Genomic DNA, 21,816 nt, shown 5'->3' with positions numbered 1-21,816 from the left:
CCACTGCTGGTGCTCTGTCTCAAACTCACTTGTGCCCAGTCTTTCTGCATTCTGCTCCAATGCGTTCTCCCCAGCGCAGGAGATAGGGAGTTTGCTGAGCCTGTGCACCAAGTACAGCCTGCAAGAAGATCAGTGAGGATAACGAACTTCCCCCAGCCCCAGGGCCAGCCCTCAGCCAGGCTGAATAAAGGCTCTGGCCTCCTGTCTTTCAGATGGAAAATTCTGGGAGATATTCTAAGTGCTTCTCATAGGTACTGTTGTCTATAGCAGTGACCTTAGTAATGCTCTTAGATTAGCACCCCCCCCCCCCCCCCCCAGTCTCATGCCTCCCATTCTCTCACTCCTTCATAAGATCACCTCCAAAATACTGGTAAATGACTGCACCCAAATCCGTGTCCTCTGCTCTAGTTCCGGAGAAACCCAAACTAAGATTCATGTAATAACTGACTTTTTTGGTTACTATGTCTCTTATTAAATTTACTAGAGCCTGGTGCACGAAATTTGTGCACGGGTGTGTGTGTCCCTCAGCCCAGCCTGCACCCTCTCCAATCTGAGACCCCTTGAGGGATGTCCTACTTCCCGTTTAGGCCCGATCCCGGTAGGATTGGGCTTAAATGGGCAGTCAGACATCCCTCTCACAATCCAGGACTGCTGGTTCCCAACTGCTCGCCTGCCTGCCTTCCTGTTGCCCCTAACCGCTTCTGCCTGCCAGCCTGATCACCCCCTAACCACTCCCTTGCCAGCCTGATTGCCCCTAACTGCCCTCCCCTGCAGGCCTGGTCGCCCCCAACTGCCCTCCCCCGCAGGCCTGGTCCCTCCCAACTGCCCTCTCCTGCTGGCCATCTTGTGGCGGCCATCTTGTGTCCATATGGGTGCATCCATCTTTGCCCACATGGGGGCAGCCATCTTGTGTGTTGGAGTTATGGTCAATTTGCATATTACTATTTTATTAGATAGGATAGAGGCCTGGTGCATGGGTGGGGGCCGGCTGGTTTGCCCTAAAGGGTGTCCCGGATCAGGTTGGGGGTTCGAGGGGCCTGTGGTAGTTTGCAGGTCGGCCATGTCCCCTGGCGACCCAAACGGAGGCCCTGGTATCTGGGATTTATTTATCTTCTATAACTGAAACTTTGTAGCCTTGAGCGAAGGCCAGGGCCGGCCAGGGCGGGCCGGAAGCTTGGCTTCCTCCATTGCCGGGGGCAACCCAAGCCTCCTGCTTGCTCCAGCTCCATGGCCATTGCCATATTTGTTGGGTTAATTTGCATACTCTCTCCTGATTGGCTGGTGGGCTTGGCTTGTGGGTGTAGTGGAGGTACGGTCAATTTGCATGTTTCTCTTTTATTAGATAGGATACTCACTTTCACCTAAATAAATAGCAAGTGAGAAAATAGCTTGGTAACAAATTATAATTATCAAAGATACAAAATCACTGGGCGAAAGTTAAGTAGGTCCAGTAGGAGAAGTAAAATGTCACATGACTTTTTCTAGTAAATACCACTAGTCTTTAAATAACTGCATTGTTTTAAAATGTACTTAAAGTAATGGTCTTTTTCCAGAACTCTTTCTTGCTGATGCCGTACATGCAACAAAGAGAATTGTCAACTTAATACTAAGCTTCTTACAGGACCTACTTATTACCCTCCTCAAACTGACTTCAGACACACCAGCAATCCCAGTTGTTTTTAAATCCATTATTGAGAATTGGATCTCTTTCTATGTTGTGTTGTTCCTCCTGAAATTATCAAAAGCTTTTAAGTCATCACTGGAGTTAGTCTCTGATTGTGTTTTGGGGTCATGTTGCTTCTGCCTGAGAAATTTCAGTAATCATAATAAAAGAGCAATCGTGATGTTGTTGCACTGACTTAGTGCTAAGAACTTCACACGCCTAATCATCTTTAATGCTTATGTCCACCTGTGAGGTACTCTCCTGTGAGGTTATCTCCATTGTATAGACGAGGATACTTGAGGTTGTGAGAAGTTAACGTACCTAGATCACATAGGTATTAAATGAAGTTTGGATGCCCATCCCTGCCTGCCCAAGTTAGCTGTGCCTTTAAATACTTCGTACTTCGTTTCTCATCAGATAGTTTCTGAGGCCTTTAGGAAGGCCTGATGTCCCTGAGGTCAGTGTTCTAGGCACTGCTAGGTAAATTCATGGTCAACTACCAAGCATTCTGTTCTTTTACTTTTTGTGCCCAGGTCCTGCAAGTGCCAGACAGATGCTTTGATAGCCTCTAACACCAATGCAAATTTAAATTCTGGAACCCCACAGCAGAGGTGTGCAGAGCGACTCCTTCTGGCTCATCAACTCCAGTAACAGGTCAAGAGTAAGGCCTGTCCAATATCCCTGACTAATATAAATGCCAAAAATCCTCAGCCACATATTAGTAAACCAAATTCAGCAATACATTAAAAAGATCATACACCATGATCAAGTGAAATTTATTCCTGGGATGCAAGGCTGGTCCAATATCTGAAAATCAATTAATGTGACATATCGCATAAGTAAAATGAAAGATAAAAATCATATGGTCATATCAATAGATGAAGAAAAAGCATTTCAAAAAAGCCAGCATCCATTTATGATAAAAACTCGCAGCAAAGTGGGAATAGAGGGAATATACCTCAACATAATAAAGGCCATTATGTGACAAACCCACAGCTAACATCACACTTATTGATAAAATACTAAATACTTTTTCCTTAAGATCAGGAACAAGCAAGGATGTCCACTGTCACCACTTTTCTTCAACATAGTAGTGGAAGTCCTAACCACAGTAATCATACAAGGGAAAAAAACACAAAATCCCTGGTCGGGTAGTTTAGTTGGTTAGAACATTGCCCCAATATGCCAAAGTTGTGGGTTTGATCCCCAGTCAGGGCACATACAAGAATCAACCAATGAGTGCATAACTGGTGGAGCAGCAAATGTTTATCTCCCTCCCTCCCTCCCTCCCTCCCTCCCTCCCTCCCTCCCTCCCTCCCTCCCTCCCTTCCTCCCTCCCTCCCTCTCTCTCCTCCTCCCTCCTTCTCTCCCTCCCTTACTCTCTCCCTCTAAAATCAATAATAATAAAAAAAGAGACAAAATGCATCCAAATTGGAAAGAAAGAAGTAAAACTGTCATTATTTACAGATGATATGATACTATATCAAGAAAACCCCAAAGACTCCACCAAAAAACTGTTAGAACTAATAAATGAATTCAATAAAGTAGCAGGATACAAAACTAATATTCAGAAATTGGTTGTATTTTTATACACCAATAATTAACTATCAGAAAGGGAAACTATGAAAGCAATCCCATTTACAATTGCATCAAAAAATAATATAGCTAGGAATAAATTTAAGGAGGTCAAAGACTTGTACTTGGAAAACTATAAAATGCTAAAGAAATTGAAGAAGATATAAACAAATTAAAGGATATATTGTGCTCATGTATTGGAAGAATTAACATCCTTAAAAATGCCCATGCTACCCAAAGCAGTCTATAGATTAGTCAATGCAAAGTCTATCAAAATGCCAATAGCATTTTTTTTACAGAACTAGAACAAAAAAGTTTTGAAAATATTTTTTAAAATATATTTTTATTGATTTCAGAGAGGAAGGGAGAGGGAGAGAGAGAGAGAAACATCAGTAATGAGAATCATTGATTTGCTGTCTCCTGCATGCCCCCCACTGGGAATTGAGCCTGCAACCTGAGCATGTGCCCTGATCAAGAATTGAACCCTGACCTCCTGATTCATAAGTTGACACTCATGAGCCACATCGGCTGAGCTAGAACAAATAATTTTAAAATTTATATGGAACCACAAAAGAGAGCCACAGCAGTCTTGAGAAAGAACAAAGTTGGAGGTATCACACTGCCTGATATCAAACTACTACAAGGCTAATATACCATGCAGAAATGTTGCAAGATCGATGGAGTGAAGGCTTTATCGCACTTTGAATTGCTGAGGAGAAAAAATATGTGAATTTAAACTGGCAGTATTTATTATAATACTGTGAGAGAAAGGAACATAATGTTCTATAGTAGCTGCACACAGAAGAAATAAATTTTATTCCTCCAGACTTTACAGTACCATAATAAAATAAGGGGCAGAGTACATAAATAGAGCATTATCATTTTATACTTGTTTCTGCTTAATGCCAAGTAACAAAACTATAATGTCACTACCAGAGTTAAATAACAATGAAATGACTTCAATGTACTTGTATCTCTGTAGTTGATTCATAGAAAACATGAACATAAAAAAATGTGGATTAATGGCATTATTAATTAATATATGTTTTTCAATTACAAAAGGAATATGTGCTTACTGTAAACAACTTAAAGAATTGGGGGACAAAAATCAATTCTCCATGTTCCCCCACTTTTCCCACACCCAGTGGTATATAATAATACAAGTTTGTTTATGTTAATATGTTTTTTGTGTTTTTAAAATTATTTCATAGAGAGAAAGGGAGAGGGAGAGAGAGATAGAAACATCAATGATGAGAGCGAATCATTGATCGGCTGCCTCCTGCACACCCCTGCCGGGGATGGAGCCCGCAACCCGGGCTTGTGCCCTGACCAGATCAAACCGTGATCTCTCCTGGTTCATAGGTTGACACTCAACCACTGGTCACACTGGCCAGGCCAACCAAGTTTATGTTAAACAAAAGTAATAAGGAATATAAAAGCTAATGTTTATGAAATTTGAAATGAAATATGTTAAATAACCAAATTATTTATTGACAAAGAGTTTTGAATGGATGGAAACTAAAGTGTTAAGGAAAACTTACTGGGAGTAAAGATCTTAAAGGAACTTTAGGATTTTGAAAAGCAATTGTGTGACTTCAGAGATGTTTCATTTTTAATAGAAATAGTACTTGTTGGGATACTGAGATGGGGAAGAGTCAGGAGGGGCTGATATGGAGGGGAAAATGATTTTTAAATTGGGGTTTTCTTGAGGCAGAGGGAGAGGAAGGTGAGGTTCAGAAGGGTTAAGAACCTGGGCAGGGGTCCTGCAGATGGAAGCAGGACTCAAACTCAGGCAGCCTGGCTCTGACCACAGCACACTTGTTTGGCTTCGTGGCTAGAATTTTAATAGGATAGAGCTTAGGAAGAGGGCATTTGAGGGCAAAGGCATGGAGCCAGCAGAGGGTGAGACAGGTGGAGCAGCGGTTTGGGACTTGTTGCTGGAAGATTCTTTGTGGGTGCTGTTTGGTAGGGTCTCAGATAAATTTAGATCGAGTTTCCTTCTTGATCCCCCCTAAATTAAAATTCAGTCTGTCCTCTTGAGAACTTTTAAGAGCTTAAGCTTTTCTCTAACCTAGACCTATGACACAACCTTATTATGAACATGACCATTAAGATGCAACTCTATTATATGACCTATATATTATGGCTCATACCAGATGGCTATTGTTGTGTTGGCTGTTGTCAGTTTTTTACTTGACAATCTAAGGGAAAAGATGTCAGTACCCCTGACTACATAGTCAGGTATTGCATGCTTTAAAAACTCTTGCAGTACACGGGTTGAAAATAGCTGACCTAAAGCAATAGTAGACTAGAACTCTTTGTCTGGGATTTTAACTTTCAAAGATTTTGCGTGCTTCTGATGGAGTCCACCCCCTAGCCAATCCATTGTTCCCAGGCTAGACTGACAAACACCTTCCCTGTGTCACCCCGACTTCACTGCGGATGTACTCCTCTTCCCCTTTGTTTGACCCTTCCCCAGTGATCTGTAGGGAATGGACCTGTGGTTCCCTGGGGAGCGTGAAGTTGTAGTTTCCTGGTGAAGTTGCCCAGATGGCCATGCTTATAATATCTGGCCTCCCCTTTGCTTTCTTTCTATTATTAATATTAATAAACTAGCTAATTACGATGATAACACTACCATCTAATTCCTAGACCTCACTCAAATTTTGCCTTTCCCCCCCATAATGTTCTTTATTCCTTCCAAGTTCAGAATCACAGTTGAATGTAGTTGTCATGTCTCCTTTAATCTGGAACAGTCACATTCTTTTCTTGACTTTCAATGATTTTCACTCCTTTGAAGACTTATGGTTATTTTGTAGAATGTCTCCCTTTGGATTTGTCTGCACTTCCTTGTGGTCTGATTCAGATGATACACCATTGTCAGGAATATCACAAAATGCTTGCATGTATTATTTTTCATTGCAGGGTTTTGCTTTTCCCCACTAATGATAATGTTCATTTTAATCACTTAACTAAGTCTGGTGTCTGCCAGCCTTCTTCCCTTTGAAGTTACTATTGTTTCCTTTGGTGTTAATGCTTTTGTGTGGAGGCATATTAAAACGATGTAACTATCTTGTCCCTTATCAAACTTTTTATTTATTTACTAGAGGCCCGGTGCACGAAATTCGTGCGGGGATTGGGGGGAGGGTCCCCTCAGCCCAGACTGCATTCTCTCCAATCCGGGACCCCTCAGGGGATGTCTGACTGCTGGTTTAGGCCCAATCCCGAGGATCTGGCCTAAACTGGCAGTCGGACATCCCTCTCACAATCCAGGACTGCTGGCTCCTAACTGATCACCTGCCTGCCTGCCTGATCGCTCCTAACTGCCCCCCTGCCAGCCTGATCACCCCTAACTGCCTCTGCCTGCTGGCCTGATTGCCCCTAACTGCCCCCCCTGCCAGCCTGGTCGCCCCTTACTGCCCCCCCTGCTGGCCTGGTCGCCCCCAAATGCCCCCCCGCCAGCCTGGTTGCCCCTAACTGCCCCCCTGCTGGCCTAGTCACCCCCAACTGCTCCCCCTGCCAGCCTGGTCGCCCCCCTCTACTAGCCTGGTCGCCCCTAACTGCCCCCCTTTGCCAACTTGGTTGCTCCCAACTACCCCCCCCCCCACTTGGCCTGGTCGCCCCTCACTGCCCCCCCCCCCCCCAGCTTGCTCGCCCCATGCAGCCTGCTGTTTGGTTGTTACTGTGAGGGCATCCTGACCAATTTGCATATTACCCTTTTATTAGTACAGATTTATTTATTTTTTAATTTGTTTCATGAGTGCATTTTCAAACTTTTTATTTACTTAATTATATTAGGATGAAATCATTGTTTCCTATATCTTTTCTTTTTATTGCATTTATTGGGATGATGCTAGTTAATAACAGGTTTCAGGTGCATAATTCTACATATTTCCTGTTTTTTTCAACCTGTTGTTATCATTTATTTTAATGCTCAAGTTGTTCCAGTTTTAACTATTGAGACTGCTTCTGAATCCTTTTGCTATGTCTCTTGTCCTTCATTGAGCACTTTCTTGCTCTCTAGTAAAGCAAGATGCTCCAGGTTTATGTTGTCCTTATGCCCCATTCCTGGAATTAGCCATTTCTCCAAGGAGCTCTGGTTCCTTCTGGATGAGAGTGGTATTTAGAAGCAAATATCTGGATGCTAGATATGCTCATTGTTGGAAGTGCTACTGCTCATGGGTCCCCTCGGAAAGAGTATGTACATTTACATAATAAGTATAAAAATATAAATATATAAAATTTAAAACATATATACATTAAACATTTGCATCTTTGAAAAGTGATATTTATCTTGTTTCACTTATTTATATTTGCTTATAATTTTACATATTAAAAACCACAAATTCATACCAGTACTTCCATTACAGTACTACAGGATTCATTCTTATTTTCTTTGGTGCCATATGGTAGCTCCCTTCTTTAACAGGATACATTTGACTTCCATTCTTGATATATTTTATCAGTTTTCCTATGTGTGACAGTTTGTCATCTGTGCCACCACCATTTCCCCTTCCTCACTGGATTTGGGTTCTAATACCTTGTTCTGAGCCTACCTTTCATCAGAAGCCCTTTTCCCCCATTCAGGCTCTGCCACCCCACCCTCCTCCCCATGTGCAGGCCCTGAGACTCCATGCCGGCTGCCCCTATGCATGGATGCCCTCCGGCTACACTGAGAGTCAGACTCCCCCTATCAGGCCACCCCTCTTCCCACGCCATGAGTGCTCTTTTCAGAGTGACTCCTTAGAATGAAGAAGCTTTAAGAAGAAAAAATAAAATTAAATCTGTACCTGACACACTGTGGTGAAAATAGAACCCCAGAAGCAGAAAGATGGGAGAAAATATTTAAATTTACAGAAGATTTGTTAACATAGGCCCGTGGTTGGCAAACTGCGGCTCGCGAGCCACATGCGGCTCTTTGGCCCCTTGAGTGTGGCTCTTCCACAAAATACCACGGCCTGGGCGAGTCTGTTTTGAAGAAGTGGCGTTAGAAGAAGTTTAAGTTTAAAAAATTTGGCTCTCAAAAGAAATTTCAATCGTTGTACTGTTGATATTTGGCTCTGTTGACTAATGAGTTTGCCGACCACTGACATAGGCCAAAAGGCAAAGGATTGTCTTCAAGGGTCTGAGTGGAAATAATTAATCTGGAATTCTATATCCAATAAACTATCATTTCAACAAAATAAAGTCCGAGAGACTTAAAGAGTCTTATTGAGAGTTCTCTGGAAGAATAAAATTGAACACAAAAGAAAGTAGGATGCAAGAAAAAAAAAAATGGAGAGCAAAATAGTTAGAAATCTTACAGGTGAATCTAACAAGTAATAACTATATATACCAATAGTCATGATGACAATTTGGGGAATTCCAAAAAATAAGGTAAAAATAGTTCCTTCTTAATGGTGATTGATGCAACTTAAGATCTTTATCATTGTTCAGTAGAAGGGTAGACAAATTAACTTTACACTCTAAGCTAAGTGAGAATATTTCAAAATGTACAAGGGCAAACAGTAAAAGGATAGAGAAACAAACAAACATGTACTTCCAAATTAATAGAGGGTGAAAGAATATAAAAAACAATTAGTTCAATTGTCAGAAGACAAAAAGGAAGAAAGAAGCAAAAGGAAAATCAGGATAAATAGCACAAAATAAGATGGCAGATATCGAACTTTATCTGAAATAATAAATGTAAACAGATTAAACTCAACAGTGAAAAGAACAGAATATATTAACAGATATTGAGGGTTTACTACCCATACATAGGTTGTCATTGAAAGCACTATTAAAAGCTGTAGTGAACAAAATTTAACACATAAGGAAGGAGTGAGGATGCAGAAGAAATACTGAAGAAGGAAATGGGTAAAATAATAAGCATAGAAAATGAATAAAAACTCAATAATTTAAAACCCTGTTTTATGTACCACTTAATGTGGAGTTCTATGGAATGTGTGAACCAAGCAAGTAAACCCCTTAGCTAGATCATTATTACTTTGTTTTGAAGCTTGTTCTTGGGTTCATTAGTTTTCCACCCTGTGGTGTGTCATGATTTTTTTATAGAACCTCACAGTGAGCTCCAAGCTTTTATCATTTATTTTGCTTTTCTGTTAAAAAAAATCTAACTGCCCAAAATAGCTCTCTTTTGATGAACTCTTCTGACTTCCCATTTATTAATTATAAATAATGTACTTTTAAGCCAATATGTTCTAATATTTCAATATGTTGGTAACAGACTAGAGTGGACAAGCAAATTAGTCTAATATCTTCTCTCTGGATTGTGATCCTTCATTATTTGCTCTCAAAAGTACTTCCTTGTTGAAATGAGAAAAAGGAGAGAAGAAGGGAAGGAAAAAAGGAAGGATGAAAAAAATATTTACCAGAATATAATTTCAGGGGTCCTGCTGAGGTCAGTCTCCAGAGACTGAGGGAATGACTGGCCTAAATGCCAAATGCTTAGAAGGGAGTTAAATGTGACCTGGCTGAGAGACAGATAGCTGAGATGTGGAAGCTATTGTCGGTTACTAGTCAGATGCTATATGTATCACTTCTGTTTTAGTCATGTTGTGGATTAACTGCTTCGAATGCCTAGATCAAAAAGATTTATTTCAACAATGATGATTCATGTAGTACCTGAGAGAGACTGAAGTATTTGTGTGTGCTACGAAATGGATTTTGATAGGAAGATTTAAAATCTAGAAGTCAGAAGAGTTCATCAAAAGGGTGCTAGTACTGTGGGTTTTATGGTGGGAAGATGAATTAAGAGTTGACCATGAAACATAGGTACACTGGACAGGGCTTCCAGGCAAGGGTGGGCATAAGTACAAAGGCAAGGAATTGTGCAACAATGTGCCAAGTTCAAGAAATTGCAATATGTTTGGCATCTCTGAATACAGGATTGGCAGGTAGGTGGTGCTAGAGAATGATAAGGAATCATGCTGGGGAAGTAGACAGGAATCAACTCATGGAAAGTTTTATTTGGAATTGGTCTTTTTGCAAGGGAGAGCAAGTAGAGGTCTTTAAATTTAGAAATGGTTTGCTTTGTGTGATTTTAGAAGATTGGAATAGATCTTAATCTGGACTGGATTGGTGGGAGAAGCCAGTGAGGAAGCGGTTACAGTGGTTTAAGTGAGATGGTGAGGATCTGAGCTAGGGCAGTAGAGGTGGAGCTAGAAAGGAGAGGTTGAATTTGAGGGCTCTGTGTGAAATAGAATCAGTAGGCCTCAGTGACAGTTCAATTGTAACTACTGGTCTACCAGTTCATCAAGGTAAGGAATAAAGGAGAGGCTCAGGTCTATGGAGGAACAAGAAAAAACTCAGGTAAAGAGGTGTTGAGATACCTGTGGCCTGTCAGGGTGAGTCTTCAGCAGGAAGCTTGTTGCTCGTGATGCCAAAATGTGTCTTTGTTTGATTCTGAACCTTATGAAAATCTGCTTGGTTAGATGCAGACTACTACAAATCTGGGATTGTATTGAGTAAAGCAACATGAAGCAAAGAAAATATTCCTGTCCCTAGGGTCCCGGGTTCCATTCTGGTGAGGGGCATATGCCCAGGTTGCCAGCTCAATTCCCAATGTGTGTGTGCACGCATGTGTTGGGGGGCCTGCAGGAGGCAGCTGGTCAATGATTCTCTCTCATCATTAATGTTTCTATCTCTCTATCCCTCTCCCTTCCTCTCTGAAATCAATAAAAATATATATTTTTAAAAGGGGGAGGGAGAGAAAAGAAAATATTCCCCAAAGAAGTTTGAAAATACATTTTTAGGATCCTAAAATTGTTACAACTTTATGATTGAATCATCCTGCAGTCTATCCTAAAGGAAAAAATGCAAACAAAGATTTATGTGCAAAGATGTTTAGAATCAGTTTAGTTGTAATGGTAAAAAGTTGAATACAGTACATAGAAAATAAACTGGAAGGTATACATCACTGTTAACTGTAATAATTTTAAATGATGGCATTATTAGCGATTTTTATTTTTTATTTTGAGAGTATGTGATTTATGGTTTTTCTAAAATGATCATGCATTCATTTCCAACTAGAAAAAATATGTAGAAGTAGTATATAAAATGGTAATGCCCAACAATAGTAAGTAGATTCTGGTATACCCATAGGATAAATGGTTATAGAGCTGTTTAAATAAAATAACTTAAAATAATGAGACATTTTTAATCAGGTAGGTAAATCTTATAAAACATTAATAATCAGCTCTCAAATAATCCATTATGATCTTTTAAGCCATCCTATATAATAAAACCCTAATATGCTAAGTGTCCGACCGTTCATTCGACCATTCGACCAGTCACTATGATGTGCACTGACCACCACGGGGAGCCGCTCCAACCGGTAGGTTAGCTTGCTGCTAGGGTCCGGCTGATGGGGACTGGGTGAGATGGGCCAGACATGGACACGTCCTGGAGCCCTCCCGCAGTCTCTCCGCTGCCCCTATCATGCACCAGTGGGGTCCGTTGGCCTAGCCTGCACCATCTCCCAATCCAGGACCCGTCAGGGGATGTCGGAGAGCCAGTTTCGGCCCACTCCCTACAGGCCAGACCGAGGGACCCCACCGATGCATGAATCCATGAACTGGGCCTCTAGTATATATATATAAAGGCTGGCATAAGAATTCAGGTTGGTGGGATTGAGGATGCTTATTTTCTTTATTCTCAAAAAAGTTTTCTGGTTTCTATAGGGCTTTTTGCTTCTTTTTTTCTACTTTTCATGAAATAGTCTGTTTTATTCTTTCTTCTTTTCTACCACTTTAGAAACTACAGACTAAGTGGTTTCCTGTCCTTAAGTGTTTAACATAAACACATATTTAACTACTTAGGCCAGGGAGCGGGCCTAAGCCGTCAGTCAGAAATCCTTAGTGCTGCTGTGGAGTGGGAGAGGCTCCTGCCACTGCTGCTGCACTCACCAGCCGTGAGCCCAGCTTCTGACTGAGTGGTGTTCCCCCTATGAGAGCGCACTGACCACCAGGAGGCAGCTCCTGCATTGAGCATCTGCCCCCTGGTGGTCAGTGCGCATCATAACGACCAGCTGTTCCACCATTGGGCCGAAACTAGCTCTCTGACATCCCCTGAGGGGTCCCAGATTGTGAGAGGGCGCAGGCCAGGCCGAGGGAGGGACCCCCCCCCCCCCCCCCCCCCCCGTGCACGATCGGGACCAGGGAGGCATGGGGCTAGGGAGGAATGCGGGAGGGCTCCAGTGCGAGTCTGGCCAGTCTCACTCAGTCCTGGTTGGCCAGACCCCAGCAGCAAGCTAACCTACTGGTCAGAGCATCTACCCCCTAGTGGTCAGTGCACGTCACAGTGAGTGGTTGAGTGGCCTTAGCATATCATTAGCATATTACACTTTGATTGGTTGAATGGACAACTGGACACTTATTATATAGGACTAGAAGCCCGGTGCACGAAATTCGTGCACACAGGGGGGTTGTCCCTCAGCCCAGCCTGTACCCTCTCCAATCTGGGACCCCCAGTGGGATCGGGCCTAAATGGGCAGTTGGACATCCCTCTCACAATCCAGGACTGCTGGCTCCCAACTGCTCGCCTGCCTGCCTTCCTGATTGCCCCTAACCGCTTCTGCCTGCCAGCCTGATCACCCCCTAACCACTCCGCTGCCAGCCTGGTTGATGCTTAACTGCTCCCCTGCCAGCCTGTTTTCCCCCAACTTCCCTCCTCTGCCGGCCTGGTCACCCATAACTGCCCTCTCCTGTAGGGTTGATCACCTCCAGCTGTCCTCCCTTGCAAGCCTGGTCCCTCTCAGCTGCCCTCCCTTGCAGGCCTGGTCCCTCTCAACTGCCCTCCCTTGCAGGCCGGGTGCCTCCCAACTGCCCTCTCCTGCTGGCCATCTTGTGGTGGCCATCTTGTGTCCACATGGGGGCAGGATCTTTGACCACATGGGGGCAGACATATTGTGTGTTGGAGTGATGGTCAATCTGCATATTACTCTTTTATTAGATAGGATAGAGGCCTGGTACAGGAGTGGGGGCCAGCTGGTTTGCCCTGAAGGGTGTCCAGGATCAGGTGGGGGTTCCCTTGGGGTGTGGGGCGGCCTGAGCAAGGGGCCTGTGGTAGTTTGCAGGCCACCCACGCCCCCTGGCAACCCAAACGGAGGCCCTGGTATCTGGAATTTATTTACCTTCTACAATTGAAACTTTGTAGCCTGGAGTGGAGCCAAGCCTGCTGCTCCCTCCGTGGCTGGCAGCCATTTCTGTTGTGGTTAATTCACCTTCTATAATTGAAACTTTGTAGCCTTAAGCGGAGGCTGGGCCCGGACAGGGTGTGTGGAAAGCTTTGCTTCCCCTGTTGCCGCCGGCAACCCTGGCTTGCTCTCTCAAGCTCCGTTCTGCCGCCATTTCTGTTTGAATTTGTTTACCTTCTATAATTGAAACTTTGTAGCTTGAGTGGAGGCTTAGGCCTGCAACAGCTCGAGGAAAGCTTGGCTTGCTCTATTACCTGGGAAACCTTGCTCTCTCTGGCTGTAGCCATCTTGGTTGGGTTAATTTGCATACTTGCTCTGATTGGCTTGTGGGTGTGGCCTGTGGGTGTGTCGCTGGTACGATCAATTTGCATATTACCTTTTTATTAGATAGGATAGCTTTTCAGACAAAGTTTCAAGGTTTTCATTATCTTTTCCTTCCCCTGAACATGACAGGGATTTTCATATGTTGTAGGAGTCCACTGAATATAATATACCAAATAGTATTTAGCATTTTTGTACTCATTTTAACACACAAACTGGTCTAAAATTTTTAAACAATAAGTAGTTTATTTACCAAAATACTTTATAGCTTGATGTTTGTGTTAGTTTCCTAAGGCTTCCATTAACAAAGTACCTCAGACTGGGAGGGTTAAACAGATTTTTTTACTCACAGTTTCTGGAAGCTAAGATGTCAGCAGTATTGGTTTCTTCTAAGGCCTCTCTCCTTGGCTTGTAGATGGTCATTGTTAGGGTTTGGCCATTGATGTGGGCTGTGAAAGAATTCACAACTAAAAGAAGAGATGCAGAGAGGGAGTTTATTATCCTTTCCAAGAGAGCTAGTCAATACAGGGCAGGCAATAAAGAGTAGCCTGCTCTTTTAAGCAGAGACTGTTGCTAAATGACAATGAAGGCAGGGGAATTCTGTTGAGGTTGAGTAGATATCTGGGGTTGTCTTAAAAAGTTACAGTTTGTTGCTTTCCAAGAGACAGTCCAGCAGTACTGAGGAGGTGTCTTATCAGTATTTTTCCCAAGCCTGTAAAGCATGCTTAGAGCAAAAGTTATGAAAAGAGGCTAATTTGAAGGGGAAGAGGAAAGGGAACTTTCTACTAACTAGAAACTCCTTGGTGCAAATTATCCCTGAGATGTGAAAACAGCAGGGAGGAGGTGGATGCAAGAATGTAGCCTTGCTTCTGAGAATGACAGTCTGCAGCTTCTTTTATGCATTTGGAATTAAGAAGGGGAGGTAAGGAAGATTACATAAGTGGGAGGAAGGAAGGCCAGAAATTCTCTATGATTGGATTACAAGATAGTTAACAGGATTGTGTTCTCTTTTGAGGGTGGTCTGAAAAAGAGGCATTTCAATGGACAGGGCTAGTTTAAGGCAAAGTTAAACCATTTACTAAAGAGGGTATATGCCTGAGGCATGACTACTCATTGTGACCTGCCCAGGTAGAAATTTATGACCCTTTAAGATTACTTTTGGTTAGATTTCTTATAGACCTCCTTTTTCTATCCAAACCTTATAATATGAAGGGACCAAGCAGATGTTATATCCAATTAAAAGGAAAAATAAAACAGCACAAATTTATATGGAAAGAAGAATGTTAAGATGAATTGCAAAAGGATATAAAACTGGTATTTCCACAGTGGGGAGAAAGTCCCTTAGATCACTACCAGGTTGGACAGAATTTACATACCTACCAGTTTCCTACAGTTAACAAATAGTTGCAAAATGCCTCCAAACCAATGAACAGGGATAAACTGTGATCACTTGGAAACATGTGCTGTGGACAATGCATAAGTTTCCACTGAAACATTTTCTTTTTTCCTGCAGAACCCAGAACCCCCTTGGCTGTCCAGTTGAGCCTGCTTATCACATTGTGTTTCTCTTTTGTTTTGGGGACATGGAAATACATTGTTTTTGAGCATGGAGCACAGGGGGTCCCTTAATCTTGAGTGGAAATTGCATCTTTGTTTTCTTAATAATAAAAAAAGGTATTTAATCTAAATGGTGACATCACTCTAGAAGCAACCTGATCTTGTTACTTGGCCCCAATGTGTAATCATTATACATCTCCTTTCCACTAATGGCTGCTGTCCTTTTACTTTGAAACTCAAACAGATCTCTCCCATATTAATATTTTCTCTGTTGTTGTCTTCTATCTATAGCCCACCCTCCACCCCCACCCCAACATGTTCCCTTCTTTTTCTCACAACCCATTTCTTCTGAACCCTCTGGCTGTCAAAGATCACAGTAGCTGGTACATCTTTTTAATAGTTATTTTATTGATTTGAGAGAGAGAGAGATCGATTTGTTGTTCTACTTATTTATGCATTCATTGTTTGACTCTTGTATGTGCCCTGATCAGAGATCAAACCCACAACTTTGGCATACCAGGAAGATCCTCTAACCAACTGAGCTACCTGGTCAGGATGTACTTGGTATATCTTGAAGCTGGAATCCCATCTTAGTTCTGACTGCAAAGCCTGTACATTTTCCACTAGATCAGTGATGGCGAACCTATGACACGCGTGTCAGCACTGACATGCGTAGCCATTTCTGATGACATGCCGAGGATGAAACATTTGCTGCTCCTGAGGATGAAACATTTGCGACTAGAGTCTTGGAGTTAGTTTTTTCCTCAAAGTGACACACTACCCGAGTTATGCTCAGTTTTTTGGCGAAGTTTGACACACCAAGCTCAAAAGGTTGCCCATCACTGCACTAGATTGTCATGGCCAGCAGGAAAGAGGAAAAGATCCTTGAGTTGGACCTTGAGAGAATAACAGTTTGTTTGGTAGAAGTAGATAAAGAAAGCACTTTAATGACACAAAGCACATTTGCCTGGGGCCCAAGTTCCTACTGCATGGAATAAATAGTAAGTGATAAAGCTGGGAGGTGAGTTAGCCATTAGGCATGTGTTATGCCTTGCACTTGCTTAATGCTTTGTTTTAATCTTTACATCAGCTCTACAAGATAGATGTTGCTATCCTCACCTAACCCTTGAGAAAACTGAAGCACAGAGTGGTCCCTCTTATAACTTATCTGGAATGGCTCAGCTGTTAAGTGGCTGAATTAAATTTAGAATCCCCTTCTTTTCAACCCTGGGGTCTTTATTCTTTCTACTTCATATAAGGCTAAGGGATTTTAAGCAGGGGTGTGAAGTGACTAGAATTGTATTTAGGAAAGATAGTGATGAAAGGGAAGCCAGCTTTTTGACCTGATACTATCATTTGAAGGCCTGAACCCTTAACCCAGCACTAAAATATAGAATTAAATGCAGAAACTTAAGTGCCTTGAAAGCTATCGAGGGTCAGCTACTCGTAATGTGGTCTACACATCTTCAACTTCAGTGTAATCCTGGGGCTTATTAAAAATGAAAATTCTATACACTCTTACCTTAGACTTATTAGAACAAAAATCCCTGGGGGTGGAGTCCAGGAATCTGAGTTTAAACAAGCCCTCCAGGTGATTGTTAGTCACACAAATGCTTGAGAAAGCCCTGATAATATTATCTGGCCACTCTGCCTTTCAGCATTTCCTGGTATTACCAGAAAAACAACGAGACCTCAGTTCTTGTCTTCTTGAAGGAAAGAGTTCAATCAAGAGACAAACTGCAGCAAAATAAGCAAGAATTTATTGGCCACACAAAAACACATTTAGAACAGTGAACTAAGGAAGGGCATAGAAGAAGCAACAGGAGAGCCTAGGTGGGGCTGCTTTGGCTCACTGGGAAGTCAGAGCAAAGAGGACCTTGGAGATAGGTTAGGGGTTTAGCCCAGAACAAAATGCTGGTGCCCATTGCTCCTCTGGTTGCAAGTCTTGTGGGGCCTATTAGAGTTTAGGGGATACATACCTGTGTGGGGAGGTGAGGGGAAAGGGGATGGCACAGGCATGCTCGCCTGAGGGGGAGGGAAGAATGAGTCCTTTGCGTTGAGGGTGTTTATCTCTCTCTCTTGTAGGTGGAAATCTTAGGAGAGGTCTCTTGGGAGGGTCTCAATATAACATCAGCTTTCCAGGTGTGCTCTTTCAGGGTTATGTTCTCCACTGATTGGTCGGCACCAGGGCTGGAGTCATTAGTAAATGTAGTTGGTCCTGAGGCAGTCACTGAGTCACTTGTCTAGTTTTGCTGCTTTTCTGGGCCTGGAGCTGAAATACAACTGAGGCCTAGATGTTATCTTTGGGGAGGAAAAGGTCAGGGGGTCTAAACCACATGACCAGCGATATTAAAGGTCAGAGGATCTAAATCCCATGTCCAGCAATATGCTAGGGGAGAAAAAGGTTACAAGGTCCTTGATTTCCAAGCTTTGCCCCTTTCTAGGCATCCAGGGCTTTCCGCCCTGGTGAGTTTCTGCACCTGGCCCATTGTCCCTGCTCTGCTCATGTCTTTCTGTCTCTATAACACTGGTTGTCAAAAGGGTGCATCTTTTTTTTTTGTCTTATTCTTTTTATTTTTATTTATTATTATTATTAATTTTTTAAAAATTTTCTTTATTGATTAAGGTATCACATATTTGTCCTCATCCCCCCATTCCCATCCCACACCCCTCCCCACGCATGCCCCCACCCCCCTGCTCTCCTTAATCATTGGTTAGGCTCGTATGCATGCACACAAGTCCTTTGGTTGATCTCTCCCCCCTACCCCCACCCTCCCCTACCCTCCCTCTGAGGCCCGACAGTCTGATCCATGCCTCCTTGTTTCTGGGTCTGTTCTTGTTCATCAGTCTATGTTGTTCATTATTTCCCCTAGATGAGTGAGATCATGTGCTATTAGAAATACACTTATAAGAACCGAAAATGAGAAAAGCAATAATGGTTATGCTGACAGGCAAATGAATCAGTCTGTAGTGAGTTTCTTTCTGGGCCAACAGTTCTTTTGAGACCCAAAAAGGGTGCATCTTAAAATGATTTCCTTGATAGTAGATCAGAAACTTCATCTCACATTAAATGATAAGTACTTTATGATGAGGAATTATCATTATTGCTATCTAGGAACCTGACTCATAAACTGTCTTTAATACCTTTAGCATTATACAGACTTCAGCATAGACATTAACTCATATATAAAGGTGGTAGTAGATAGAAAAAAATCTGGAAGGATGCACATCAAGCCATTGCCAAAGAAAAAGTTATTCCTGGCACTCGTTGTAGAACAGGAGGGTAGACTTAATTCAGGGGGACCACAACAGGGGGACTTTGCAATGAGAGAGAGAGATTCAACTCAATTCCAAATACAACAAGGAAAAGTCGGGATTTATATCTGAGGAGCAGAGTGGGGTTTGGTAGATCTTTGCTACACTGACCTAACAGGATTCTTGCTGAAGGCAGAGGGTGATCAGATAATACTTTCGAGATGGTGGAGGATGAAGAATTTGATCAGGTATGGAGGGTTCTGGCTAAACCAACTTGACAGGATTCTTGCTGAAACTGGGTTCTTGGAGGACATGCCCAAGGATGGGGCTTAGTGAAGCTTACAGGACCTGAGTCAGATTTGGCCAAGAAGAGAGTCTTTGTCATCACTAACAGTGATTACTTCAGGGGGGAAAGTTAGGGATTGTGGAGAAGTAAAGGGAGGGGCTTTAACTTTTAGCCCCTACATGTTTATATTTAGCCTTTATACATGGAGAATAATTTATATCATTAAATATTTTAAGAGATTTTGGTAGAGAATTAATTCTGACGTATTTTGGTAGAGAATTAATTCTGACATATTTTCAAATGGATATATTTTTCTGTTTCATGTAGTTTTACTAAAAGTAATCAAACTTGGAGAACTTCTACATTTTTTTTTGAGAGTTGCATCTATTCTAAGAAATAATCAGCTTTTTTCCTTCTCATGTAGTAGTGAGTTATAGTTTTAGAAATAAAATTCAAATGAACAGCTTTAATGAGATAGATGATATTTTGTTGAAACTAATTGCCTAGGTATGTTTAATACTAGAAACAAGTATTTGCATGTTTTGTTTTATGATGGGATTGCTTTGATTTTGAGCATAATGGAGCATTATTTGAGTCAGTGTCATTATTTCATTTTGTAGCAGTGAACACATTTTTAACTACTTATTCATCATTTTAAACATGTAAAGGAAACTACTTAATTTGTGATTTCTAAAATAGTAGAAAAGCAGAAAGAATAGAATGAACTTTTTCATGGAAAGTAAAAATAAGAAGCTAAAAGCCCTATCTATCTATATATATAAAAGCCTAAGTGACCATCCAACTGTTCGACCGTCTGACCGGTAGCTATGACATGCACTGACCACCAGGGGGCAGATGCTCAATGCAGGAGCTGCCGAGCTGCGGTGACTTGGCAGCGGCGGTTGTCAGGTGATGCGCCCGGAACCAGAGAGGAGGGAGCCCGATTCCGGGGTGCATCACCTGAGAACCACCCTCTCGCAATCTGGGACCCCTCAGGGGATGTCAGAGAGCCAGTTTTGGCCCGATCCCCCGCAGGCCAGGCAGAGGAACCTCACCTGCCGGAGGGCCCTCGCTCACTCTGCAGATGCCCTTTGAGCCGCAGCGCTGCCCCAGGTGCGTCCAGCCGGGGAGGGACGCGGGAGGTTGGCTCCAGGGCATGTCTGGCCCATCTCACCCAGGCCTGCCCCGCTGGCCACCTTCTAATTAATTTCCTTTCAATGTGCATGAATCCGTGCACCAGGGCACTAGTAGAAACCAGAAGACTCAGCAGAGCTTTCTGTGATGAAGAAAATGCTCTCTTCCTGTGCTGTCCAGCGGCAGCCACTCTGCACAAAGAGCTATGAAGCACTGAAAATTTGGCTAAGGTGACTGAGAAACTGAATTTTTAGGATTACTTAATTTTAATTAATTTAAATATAAATGGCCACATGCGACTAGTGACTACCAAATCAACAACACAGACCTACCAAGAGCAGCCCTTATCAAAGTCTGCTGAGCAGGAGAATCACCTGGGGATCTAGTTAAACTGCAGATTCTAATCCAATCAGTCTGAGATGATTCTTTATATCGTTACCATCTGCATTGCTAATCAGCTCCTAGGGCGTGCTGATGCTTCTGGCCCAGGGACCCAACTTGGAGAAGCAAATACCTAGAACATACTTGCATCCATTTATTTCAGATGATCTCCTAAAAGGAAGAACCAAATTTAAAAATTCTCTCAGCACTCTAGGATTTTTCAGCGTTCCCTCACCCCGAGGTGAGAACCTGGTCCTGGTGCCAGTGCTGCAGCTCACCCTGGTAGCAGGCAGCCAGCCCTGCGGCCAGAAAGGCGAGGGAGCTCCTCCAGGGCGGACCCAGGCTTGCGCAGGAAGCTGGATTTTTCATTATGCTTGCCCTGTAAGGTTAAAAGGAATCTTATGGCAAAGGTACTTACTTCAACTTTCCCACTTTTTCTAAAAGAAAAAAATTATCTTTCTTACAGGTTTTGTGTGTGAAGCTGTGTGGAAGTCTGAAATGCTATCAAGCACATTTTTACAGCACAGTGGCGCCACCTGATGGTAAGCTTTCAGAGCACTTCTTTGATTCCTATGCTGATTTATTGCTATTCTTCCAAATCAAATGAGAGTGTGAGTTTTGAGCAAAACAGACTTTTCTTGCATTCCCCCACCTCATGCCACCCTGCATCTGGCTCTGTTCAGTTCCTCCCTTTTCTGTTCCCCTGACATCTCTGATGTCTTTTGGCAAACTCCCACCCCAGCAGTTGCAGATGAATGAGAAATGTTTCTTCCCTCAAAAACTTAACTCTTTACCTAGGAAGACTCTAAGATAATCATAATAAAGTGTGATATAGGCTATGATAAAACGTCATAGAATGGTAGGGAAATCGTGTAAACTGTCGTATGGTGAAGGTACTATAGGAGCCATGCAGATGATAACAGGAATTCAGAGGCTTATGAATACATGGCTAAGCATTCCTTTTAGAGGTTTTGATTTTAAAGTTATCTTTATAAAAAGTAAAATTTATCTATTTTTATATTGTCTTTTTTTTCTTAACAGAAGTAACAGTTAGTTATAGACATGGCCTTCCCTTGATAACACTCACTTTACCATCCAGAAATGAACGCTGTCAATTTGTAGTCAAACCAATGTTATCAACAGTTGGTTCGTTTCTTCAGGACCTACAAAATGAAGATAAAGGTGTCAAAAATGCAGCCATCTTCACAACAGGTATATATATCTATATTTTTTTCAACTTCATTTTTTCCCTCTTTTTCCTTTGTTTTGCTTCTTTACTTTTTAAGAAAGAAATTGATTCTTTAATTATTTTTTCCATCACCATTTATCCCAACTATACACTTTCCACCTCCACCCATTGCAATCACCACACTGTTGTCCATGCCCATGAGTTCTTCCTCTTCTTTTTTGGCTCAATACTTCCATCTCCCACACAACACCTCCCCACTA

General features: G+C 42.4%; 1 protein-coding gene across 2 annotated transcripts in view; it reads left to right on the top strand.

Annotated features, from left to right (window-relative positions):
• Window positions 1-21,816, top strand: part of LOC307101438 (calcium uniporter regulatory subunit MCUb, mitochondrial-like) — a 78,312-nt gene that overhangs the window by 37,531 nt on the left and 18,965 nt on the right. The window contains exons 2-3 of one of the 2 annotated variants that reach the window (XM_079774397.1): window positions 20,831-20,909; window positions 21,409-21,579. In XM_079774397.1, coding sequence (XP_079630523.1) covers window positions 20,831-20,909; window positions 21,409-21,579 — 250 coding nt within the window. The remainder of the gene's footprint in view (window positions 1-20,830; window positions 20,910-21,408; window positions 21,580-21,816) is intronic. The other variant, XM_079774396.1, reaches the window with a different exon arrangement.

The sequence above is a fragment of the Cnephaeus nilssonii genome, assembly GCF_951640355.1.
Source record: "Cnephaeus nilssonii genome assembly, chromosome: 1".
Classification (NCBI taxonomy): Eukaryota; Metazoa; Chordata; class Mammalia; order Chiroptera; family Vespertilionidae; genus Cnephaeus; species Cnephaeus nilssonii.
Note: the sequence above shows the minus strand (reverse complement) of the source record. Positions and strands in the feature narration are given on the sequence as shown.